This window comes from Argopecten irradians, chromosome 4, assembly GCF_041381155.1.
Source record: "Argopecten irradians isolate NY chromosome 4, Ai_NY, whole genome shotgun sequence".
Classification (NCBI taxonomy): Eukaryota; Metazoa; Mollusca; class Bivalvia; order Pectinida; family Pectinidae; genus Argopecten; species Argopecten irradians.
In genome coordinates, this window is record NC_091137.1 from 17,771,693 (window position 1) to 17,783,944 (window position 12,252).

Below are 12,252 nucleotides of genomic sequence, written 5' to 3' on the forward strand. Positions count from 1 at the left end.
TACTTGACCGGTGGGCTTAAGGCACTTTTACAAGGTGGCCAGACCGATTATCAGCCTAGGTATGCTAATCTGTATACTGGACCAAAAACAAAATCTTGATCAGTCGATGCTTATAAGTAAACTTCCCTACACGGACTATAACTGTTGATGATTATAAGGGAACTTCACTAAATGGACTAACAGTCTATGTTGATAAGGGAACTTCCCAAGGCAGACTACATTTAGGAAATAGTTAATTATACAGAGAATTTTCTGATCACAGTATCTGATGCAACACAGGTACACATACATTTGTACTATAGCTAGTTATGAAATGGTCATCAGATTCAATATCAGATAAGCACAGAACCAGATGAATCTCGCTGGGGCATTGACCCATTTTAAATGCATGTACCTATCAAATTGTGTAAACGTAATGGAGAATATATATCCCCCAGCACCACCATCACCATTTTATGGCAGTGGCACAATTTTACAACTTTTGCAACTTACCATCTTACCTGGATATAGCCTTCAATAATAAAGTAACAGTGTTTATGTAGATGGTTAAACCTTCATTAGCGCACACAAAAACATCTCATAGAGCTGCTCTTGTACACATGTAATTATATAGGCAAGTTTCCTCATCATTAATGCAGATATTAAGGGTACAAAATCTCTCTTTCCAAATGGGCAAAGATTTCCAAAAATGAATCTGGAGTTAAAATTGGGACAGCTTTCAAAAATTAGAAACTTGATATGCTGTTTATTTATATCCATTTAAAAGTTTTGGACTATCTGGTCACCTATACCCTATTAAATTATCCCATCCCATACAAACTGACCACCTCCAGCTAACCCATCCTGTGTTTGACCATAAGAACCCATCACACTGGCTATATCTGTTATAAATGTTATAAAAGCACTGGTCAGTTTTGTGACAAGGACATGGCTGACCGATGATCCTCTAAGCCCAGTCAATAATGCTTTGTCCAGGCCTAATATCCTGTGGTCAGATAAGCTTTCTAATACCTTCATAATCTTCTAAGATGGCTGAACAGGTCTCTACCATGACATGGGTCATGATTTAAGGTTCATTATCACACCCTGTCTATATAAGGCCCTTTACAGTAAACACCCTGTCCATATACGGCCCTTTACAGTAAACATTTTAATGTGATGATATTAGAAGTAATAATATTATATTTTTATGGTTTATAGGCCAGAACATTCCTAATTACCAGAGAAGAGAATGACAGCTGTGTAAAAGGAGCAGGTCGGTGTGGTTTGTACATAGTGTTTAATACAGTCTATGTCACTCAGCTGACGGAGCAGGTCGGTGTGGTTTGTACATAGTGTTTAATACAGTGTATGTCACTCAGCTGACGGAGCAGGTCGGTGTGGTTTGTACATAGTGTTTAATACAGTCTATGTCACTCAGCTGACGGAGCGGGTCGGTGTGGTTTGTACATAGTGTTTAATACAGTCTATGTCACTAGCTGACGGAGCGGGTCGGTGTGGTTTGTACATAGTGTTTAATACAGTCTATGTCACTCAGCTGAGAGCGGTCGGTGTGGTTTGTACATAGTGTTTAATACAGTCTATGTCACTCAGCTGACGGAGCGGGTCGGTGTGGTTTGTACATAGTGTTAAATACAGTCTATGTCACTCAGCTGACGGAGCAGGTCAGTGTGGTTTGTACATAGTGTTTAATACAGTCTATGTCACTCAGCTGACAGAGCAGGTCGGTGTGGTTTGTACATAATGTTTAATACAGTCTATGTCACTCAGCTGACGAAGCGGGTCGGTGTGGTTTGTACATAGTGTTTAATACAGTCTATGTCACTCAGCTGACGAAGCGGGTCGGTGTGGTTTGTACATAGTGTTTAATACAGTCTATGTCACTCAGCTGACGAAGCGGGTCGGTGTGGTTTGTACATAGTGTTTAATACAGTCTATGTCACTCAGCTGACGGAGCGGGTCGGTGTGGTTTGTACATAGTGTTTAATACAGTCTATGTCACTCAGCTGACGAGAGCGGTCGGTGTGGTTTGTACATAGTGTTTAATACAGTCTATGTCACTCAGCTGACGAGCAGGTCGGTGTGGTTTGTACATAGTGTTTAATACAGTCTATGTCACTCAGCTGACGGAGCAGGTCGGTGTGGTTTGTACATAGTGTTTAATACAGTCTATGTCACTCAGCTGACGGAGCAGGTCGGTGTGGTTTGTACATAGTGTTTAATACAGTCTATGTCACTCAGCTGACGGAGCAGGTCGGTGTGGTTTGTACATAGTGTTTAATACAGTCTATGTCACTCAGCTGACGGAGCAGGTCGGTGTGGTTTGTACATAGTGTTAAATACAGTCTATGTCACTCAGCTGACGGAGCAGGTCGGTGTGGTTTGTACATAGTGTTTAATACAGTCTATGTCACTCAGCTGACGGAGCAGGTCGGTGTGGTTTGTACATAGTGTTTAATACAGTCTATGTCACTCAGCTGACGGAGCAGGTCGGTGTGGTTTGTACATAGTGTTTAATACAGTCTATGTCACTCAGCTGACGGAGCGGGTCGGTGTGGTTTGTACATAGTGTTTAATACAGTCTATGTCACTCAGCTGACGGAGCAGGTCGGTGTGGTTTGTACATAGTGTTTAATACAGTCTATGTCACTCAGCTGACGGAGCAGGTCGGTGTGGTTTGTACATAGTGTTTAATACAGTCTATGTCACTCAGCTGACGGAGCAGGTCGGTGTGGTTTGTACATAGTGTTAAATACAGTCTATGTCACTCAGCTGACGGAGCAGGTCGGTGTGGTTTGTACATAGTGTTAAATACAGTCTATGTCACTCAGCTGACGGAGCAGGTCGGTGTGGTTTGTACATAGTGTTTAATACAGTCTATGTCACTCAGCTGACGGAGCAGGTCGGTGTGGTTTGTACATAGTGTTTAATACAGTCTATGTCACTCAGCTGACAGAGCAGGTCGGTGTGGTTTGTACATAGTGTTTAATACAGTCTATGTCACTCAGCTGACAGAGCAGGTCGGTGTGGTTTGTACATAGTGTTTAATACAGTCTATGTCACTCAGCTGACAGAGCAGGTCGGTGTGTGGTTTGTACATAGTGTTTAATACAGTCTATGTCACTCAGTTGTCACTCAGCTGACGGAGCGGGTCGGTGTGGTTTGTACATAGTGTTTAATACAGTCTATGTCACTCAGCTGACGGAGCAGGTCGGTGTGGTTTGTACATAGTGTTTAATACAGTCTATGTCACTCAGCTGACGGAGCAGGTCGGTGTGGTTTGTACATAGTGTTTAATACAGTCTATGTCACTCAGCTGACGGAGCATGCTTCTTTGACTAACACGGTACTGGAAACCTGGGTTCGATTCCTGGTCAGGGCAATCGACAGAAACCATGGGTATTTTTCCCTATTCTGTTGATTTAAATCGGATGGTCACTCTTATCAATCAAAAATTGCACCTGAAAGGGTTTGAATATCTCTCTACACTGAACAGCCTAACCAAGAGGTAACCAAGAGGTAGGAATCCATTAGAATTCTGTGGCCTCTGGATACCATATAGACCTAATGTCTTTTAAGATTTCATGAACTACCAATGGAAACTGAAAATCTTTTGGGTCTAAGCAATTTCCATCTGAATGGTGGTACATCTTCATGATTAAGGACCCATTAATCTATATAGTAAGTCTTGTATAACTAACATCTACATACCTAACATCTACCGTGGTATTTAGATATACCTAACATCTACCGTGGATATACCTAACATCACCGTGGTATTTGATATACCTAACATCTACCGTGGTATTACCGTGGTATTAGATAACCTAACATCTACCGTGGTATTAGTAGATATACCTAACATACCTAACTCTACCGTGGTATTTAGATATACCTAACATCTACGTGGTATTAGATATACCTAACATCTACCGTGGTATTTAGACATCTACCGTGGTATTTAGATATACCTAACATCTACCGTGGTATTTAGATATACCTAACATCTAACATTACCGTGGTATTTAGATATACTAACATCTACCGTGGTATTTAGATATACCTAACATCTACCGTGGTATTTAGATATACCTAACATCTACCGTGGTATTTAGATATAACCTATCTACCGTGTATTAGATATATACCTAACATCTACCGTGGTATTTAGATTACTACATACTGGTATGTAATATACCTAACATCTACCGTGGTATTTAGATATACCTAACATCTACCGTGGTATTTAGATATACCTAACATCTACCGTGGTATTTAGATATACCTAACATCTACCGTGGTATTTAGATATACCTAACATCTACCGTGGTATTTAGATATACCTAACATCTACCGTGGTATTTAGATATACCTAACATCTACCGTGGTATTTAGATATACCTAACATCTACCGTGGTATTTAGATATACCTAACATCTACCGTGGTATTTAGATATACCTAACATCTACCGTGGTATTTAGATATACCTAACATCTACCGTGGTATTTAGATATACCTAACATCTACCGTGGTATTTAGATATACCTAACATCTACCGTGGTATTAGATATACCTAACATCTACCGTGGTATTTAGATATACCTAACATCTACCGTGGTATTTAGATATACCTAACATCTACCGTGGTATTAGATATACCTAACATCTACCGTGGTATTTAGATATACCTAACATCTACCGTGGTATTTAGATATACCTAACATCTACCGTGGTATTTAGATATACCTAACATCTACCGTGGTATATAGATATACCTAACATCTACCGTGGTATGTAGATATACCTAACATCTACCGTGGTATTTAGATATACCTAACATCTACCGTGGTATTTAGATATACCTAACATCTACCGTGGTATTTAGATATACCTAACATCTACCGTGGTATTTAGATATACCTAACATCTACCGTGGTATTTAGATATACCTAACATCTACCGTGGTATTTAGATATACCTAACATCTACCGTGGTATTTAGATATACCTAACATCTACCGTGGTATTTAGATATACCTAACATCTACCGTGGTATTTAGATATACCTAACATCTACCGTGGTATTTAGATATACCTAACATCTACCGTGGTATTTAGATATACCTAACATCTACCGTGGTATTTAGATATACCTAACATCTACCGTGGTATTTAGATATACCTAACATCTACCTGGTATTTAGATATACCTAACATCTACCGTGGTATTTAGATATACCTAACATCTACCGTGGTATTTAGATATACCTAACATCTACCATGGTATTTAGATATACCTAACATCTACCGTGGTATTTAGATATACCTGGCATCTATCATGGTATTTAGATATACCTAACATCTACCGTGGTATTTAGATATACCTAACATCTACCGTGGTATTTAGATATACCTAACATCTACCGTGGTATTTAGATATACCTAACATCTACCGTGGGTACTTCTGGTTTAGATATACCTAACATCTACCGTGGTATTTAGATATACCTAACATCTACCGTGGTATTTAGATATACCTGGCATCTATCATGGTATTTAGATATACCTAACATCTACCATGGTATTTAGATATACCTAACATCTACCGTGGTATTTAGATATACCTAACATCTACCGTGGTATTTAGATATACCTAACATCTACCGCATCTACCGTGGTATTTAGATATACCTAACATCTACCGTGGTATTTAGATATACCTAACATCTACCGTGGTATTTAGATATACCTAACATCTACCGTGGTATTTAGATATACCTAACATCTACCGTGGTATTTAGATATACCTAACATCTACCGTGGTATGTAGATATACCTAACATCTACCGTGGTATTTAGATATACCTAACATCTACCGTGGTATTTAGATATACCTAACATCTACCGTGGTATTTAGATATACCTAACATCTACCGTGGTATTTAGATATACCTAACATCTACCATGGTATTTAGATATACCTAACATCTACCGTGGTATTTAGATATACCTGGCATCTATCATGGTATTTAGATATACCTAACATCTACCGTGGTATTTAGATATACCTAACATCTACCGTGGTATTTAGATATACCTGGCATCTATCATGGTATTTAGACCTACATCAGCTATCACAAGGAAATAAAGGACTTGTATCAAAACATTAGGACCAACCAAATGGAACAGAATGTCTTTTTAAACTTTTAAGACATGCAAGCCAACCAAAGAAACTGAATGGTTTTTTCCCAATATTTAGAGTCTATTAAAGGCTTGGAATATACAATGTACATTTTAAGACTCTTTGTTTCTATTAAATGGAAATACATATAGTCAAGGCTTGAGAGTTTAAGATTTTCATTTCTTTTTCAAACTTTAGACATACCAGTACTAAAGAGAACAGTCTATCAAAAGATTTGAACATATTTTAAGACTTTTGGGTCTGCCAAATGGAAATGAATATCTTGAAAGCCTGTTTGAATGTCTTTACCATTTCTGACCTGTCATTTTTAAATGTCAGTTGAATCTTTTGTTATTTTCAAAACCAGAAATAGAACCAAATAAATTTGCATACTTCTGGCTTAAAACACTAAACTGAAATTAGATCTGCAAGTAGCTTGATCCATCTGCTGTTATTTTCAAAATAGATTTCTGCTCTATCTGCGAAGAAAAAATCTGGTTACGATCAATTTTATATTGCCTTAGTTAGAACAGCACATAAATTCTCCCATTAGCCTGTACATGAATGTTTTCTCTCAGTGAATTGCTGATCACACCATCAACAAACCGTTTTTTAAAGCTACATTTGAATGATATTTCTACTGCTAACCAATATAAGTAGGACTGTTAGATAGTTTCACATGATGCCAAGCACGAGAAAACCTGATCCATGGTATTCAATTGTACCATAATTTCCTTGGCTACAGTTTTAACACAAGATATTCCACCGGAGTTCTGACTGTCTCAGCTTCCCAGCGTGAAGCAAGTCTGCTGAATTATTAATTTTCTGTATGTAAATTACAACCAGTATATCAAATTCTGTTATTTTCTCAGTTTCCTGACACAATGGCAGGAAGCAAATATCTGATCTAACAATGCATGATGATTACACTGCAGACCTTTCAGAAACAGAAGAAAAAAAGCATTTCTGGTCTGAACATATGGGCCTAGATGGGGAACATGTTACAATTTTCTGTAAAATACCAGACCTGTTTTCAATCCGTGTTGTTCTTGAAATCGCCATGTGGGTTTTCATAAGCAGGAAAACACTGCAAGTGTTGTTTCATCAATTACTTAAAATGCAGAAAAACATCTTCCTATAAAGAGCTAAACTTCGGCCTGTGAGGTTTTGGTCACAAACAGACTTTGAATATCTTTTTTTCTTATTCTGAATTTGTTTTCAAAACAGTGCATGGTCATTCATAATACAGGTAATGATTTCTTGAATCTGTGGATTGCATTTTTAAAATCTTTTATTTCATACAATGAATTCTGTATTTTTAACATAAGATCAGATAACTATGAATTATTGATAACACAGGACTTGGTTTGTATAAATGCAAAGTTAGATCAGTAACAATCTGGGCCTGGGTGTTCAAAAGATGATTGGCTTAATCACGTGATTAGTGAAATTTTCATTTTTCATTTACTGCAAAATTTGTAATTATATCTTCACTAGACACAGCAAGTAAGTAAAGAATAGAGTTCTTAAGATTGCTATAAAATTTTGTAAAATTTGTATAACCAGAAATTATTTTATCTTCATTTGAAAATTGTCATTAAACTGGGATTAGCTTATTCACCTGATCCCAGGTATTCACTAAAGAAAATAATAAAATAGAAATTATCTTGTTCTGAAAGAATGCTAAAATCTGAGGTTGACGATTATTTGAAAGATAGAAAGACAGAAAGGCCAGGACTTGATGTTTCATAATAAAACTATTCCATTATAAAATAGTAATGCTTGGTCATATCAAGACCAATCCCAGTCATTAGCTAAACATTATCAAACAGTATATTTTATACCTAGTAAGATGATGAAAGTAACTTCACAATCTGTAGCTTTAAGCGAGTCTGATAACAGGTTAACAAAAGCTGTTTTCCAAGACAGAATCTTGTCTGTTTTATTATCGTCTTTAAATCTCTGTTCAGTTTCACTTACTAAAGAAAGTAAAACATTTCTTTACTTTGTGATATTATAAACCATAGGGCCAAGGTCACACAAGGACATATCCACCAATATATCAAATACATTACCAGGGTAAGTTATAAACTCTTATACATGTATCTGTACTAACTTGAAAAAGACATAATATACATATAGAGTGGTAGAGAAGATTTGAAGTGTACATACACACAGACAAATTACATAATGCTGGAAGTTTTTACATAAAGACTATAGTTGTATTAGATTTTTAAACTTCCCAGATTTAAACTAAACACCTTTATCTAACAAGGGGTTGTGATTCTATCTACCTGAAACACAAAAGCAAACAAGTATATTCTATATACTATGAGAGGTCAGATCCAGATATATATATAAATGTAGTTTTATACACCTTTCAAGGTGGATTACAATTTAGTTACACAAAGACCTACCATAATTTCATCCTTTTCCTATTAATATCCATTCGTCTATGTCTTCCAGGGATTTTTTTCACTTTAATTCACCAAGTCAAGTAGAGTTTCCTGTGCTGTTTACAGCTATACATTTGATATGTTAGTGGGGTGAATCTGTACCCATTTAAACCAAGATAATACCTCATTGTAACCTCGGCATTTCTACCGGTATAAAGGATATTTTTACCCTGTACAAACTACCACCACACACACACACCTTTTGAATATTTCTTGACCCCAACCATCTGTCTGAACTACGACCCCGACTTTCCTTTGTTATGAGATGTATTAACACATAACACATACACAAACATCTGTTTGTATTACCCCAGGTAAATTCTCATCTATTCTAACCTTAAAACCGTTAACCTGGGACATCCCACTCTAATCAGGAAGACATTTCAGTTTTTAGTTTGAAATTAGCAGTGTTTCATTTTGATATTGCGCTAATCAATCTTATCTGCCATCTTGGTTTGAAATTCACCTGGTACCTAATCAAGTTGTTTCCCAAAGCGTATTGATTTTCCGAACAATATCCTGTAATATCTGTATCTATATATAGCTGGATTACATCTCACCTGAGTTTATAAAATACAGCGTTGTTTACCTGTGTGTGATGGGAAAACGACATTTATAATATATTGGGTAACGACTCATCATAATAATAGATATAAAGTGACATTCATTGTATTCATCTGTATTATAATATCATATATGATGTTAATATAAAATTGTGTGTGAATTTCCAATCGTTTAAGGAATATAGACATTCACACAATGTGTGTACCTGGACAATGGAGAATCCTTTGTTATTTGGATGACTAATGATATACACAGGCAGACTATAGCACACCTGACATTTATATAAACAATATCATCTAAAGGCTTTAAGCTTGTTTCTTTTTCTAGGACTTTGATAAATCATAACGTACAATCGTGATAAAAAAATCACTGCTACATGTAAAGATGAATCGGGCATTTTTGAGATTCTCCTTCCGACCAGAGTAAAATATCAGTATATTACAGATAAATGAGTCATTTAAGTAAATTGAATTGATTCCCTAAGTATTTATTGAATCTGGAATTTTAAAGTGAATGTACATTAATTTTTTTCATTAGAGGTATAGAGGGCATTTTGTTTTATATGAACAAGACTGATGTAGGTACAAGATCTATTACTTATCTATTCAGCCTGTATAAAATACTTAGACATTAAAGAAATATGAGCTAGAAATTGAAGTAAGATATGTATGTACACATTCCCACCTCCAGGACGAAATGGGATGGAACAACTGACCTTACACCAAACACATGAACAGATCTTGTGTTTCCCTTATTTCATGACATATTTTTGAGGAGTAAGAAATGAAGTCTGAGAAGGGGGGGTGTAAAATAAACATTTTAAAGTAAAGCTATCAGGAGTATTAAAATAATAGTTCAACTTGTGCTAAGCTTCATAAACCCAATATTTTATTATGGCAGAGAAATTAAAAGCCACAGGTATATAGGAAACTAGACTAGCATCCAATACAGCGAAAACATAATTAGCCGACACACACAAGATACGTTACAGGGAAAAGATAATCAGCCTACATAAAATCGAAAAATCCTCAGTCAAGCTGCTATGTGATGGATTATTTAACAATGGGGACAGAAAACGGAGAAAATACAAAGAATACTTGTGATCAATAAATGTTGTGTTATTAGCATTAGTGTTTAAAATGGCACAGCATTACACAGTGAATAAGACAGGCCTATAGTCACATCGTTAAATTGATCCCCCAACTACAAAATCTGTTATTATAGAACAATTTTAGCATGTAAGACCAATATATATCAATGCTTTATAATGTAAATTAGTCCATATCCTTTCAGTTTCTATATTCTATTCTAATTTAAACTTGATTTTCATATAACATTTGCCAAGTCATTGTGCTTGGCAGTTACATAGTTGACAGTGGATAAAAACAATCTGATACCAGATACATTGTATTGCTTTCGTAATACATCTAATAAGTATAAAGTGGCTAAATGGTAAAGAATAGACAAGAACACAATTTGTTTTCTATATTGAATGTAAGACTTGACATTCAAACAATTTTTTATTGGCAGGAAAATATTCACAACAGCCTGTTTAATATTTTCATTTAGTTTCCTGCTTCTGATCTGACAGTTTTTGGGATGATTTTCATAATTTTGTGTTCCAAATCACGCAGATCATCAGATTTGTTGTTTAAACTTTGAAGCCTTTGTAATTTTGGCAGATGTTTGAAATAATGCATCTTTGAAATGCTTTGTTCAATTAATCTACAGTAAGTTTTCTGAACACAAATAAACTACCTATTCAAACCTACAACTGCTAAACTTCCTGAAATACACTACTTATAGATGGTATGATGTAATCACACAAAGACATATCAACGGACTGGGGCTCAAACCCCGGACCTCTGAACTATCTCTGGCATTACAAGACAATATCACCACCTCCTTCATCATTCTTTAACCCATAAGACCCACATGTACTATAGCCTATGTTCCAATACACTAGTGTATCTGACATCCACTGCCAATTGTAATTAGATAGAAAGTGAAGTAACTACCAGATACTGAGTCTGTTAGCTTTTCCTTCTAGTCAGACAGGAATGATTTTTTTTTTTCTTTTAGAAAGGAGCATCCTGTAGTTGCTGGTGACTACCTCACCAAGCCAACCACACCAGCACAGACCAGTTCATTCAAATCTCAGTAACTTGAGCAAAATAAACGATCACCTGTATGGAATGTCAAAATGTGTGCAGTCATACATGTGGAGACCATTAAGAAAACCCAAAGAACAGAAATAGCTATTAATATGACCAAGTTGTGTTTTACATTTGCCATTTCTGGCCCCCAAAATTTGGTCTTCTTAAGCAGATGGTTGTTATAAAGAGTTAGCCACAGTAGTTAGGCTTTACTGTGCTTTCCATTTCAAATTTATATTAAGCCTGGGTATATACTACAGTCTGTAAAACAAGACATGGACTCAAAACCTACCAAAGTTTTTAGAGAGTTTAGACCATTGTTCTTTATCTGCAGGTCTGTGGTTTTTCTCAGGATGCTGAAAACTTTCCTCAACCTCCTTAATGCACATCCTTAAATGACCATGGCTGTTAATTGAAATGGGACATTAAAGCAGACAACCAAACCATTGCTCTTACCAAACTAGCATGTATTTTGCATGCTAGATTTTTACCAAGGTATTTCCTAGCTAAGGACATTGCTCCATAAAACCCAAATGTTTATGTAAATCAAAATCATTTCTCTTAATTATGCTAATGGAAAATAGCACAAAACAAACTCTAAACAGGATGCTCATTTCAATATAATTAGCAAAACATATGCCAATCAGTGTCATGTTAAACATGTAAAAGATGAAGCAAACGACATGGACAATCAAAGCATTTTAGAGAGTCAGATCTGAGTGTCATCTGAATCTCTCCTCTCTAGCTTGATTTAAGCAATAAATGTCATTTCCAAAAGTAAACATATCTATTATAGTGAAGTTGTTCCTATTGATTTTCTTTGCAGTAAGCTAGAGAGAAAACAGGAGAATTTCACTACATATCAATACGCACTTAATTACAAGCCTAAGCAGTA

General features: G+C 36.0%; 1 protein-coding gene across 10 annotated transcripts in view; it reads right to left on the bottom strand.

The window, feature by feature from the left end:
• The window catches only part of LOC138320812 (bromodomain adjacent to zinc finger domain protein 2B-like), a 71,599-nt gene that overhangs the window by 43,366 nt on the left and 15,981 nt on the right, over nucleotides 1-12,252 (bottom strand). For 5 of the 10 annotated variants that reach the window (XM_069264048.1, XM_069264040.1, XM_069264047.1 and 2 more), the window contains exon 1: nucleotides 8,599-8,807. The exons of 4 other annotated variants lie outside the window; for them this stretch is intronic. In XM_069264048.1, coding sequence (XP_069120149.1) covers nucleotides 8,599-8,601 — 3 coding nt within the window. In that variant the 5' untranslated portion in view covers nucleotides 8,602-8,807. Of the gene's footprint in view, nucleotides 1-8,598; nucleotides 8,809-12,252 lie in introns of those variants that run through there. One more of the 10 variants, XM_069264049.1, reaches the window with a different exon arrangement.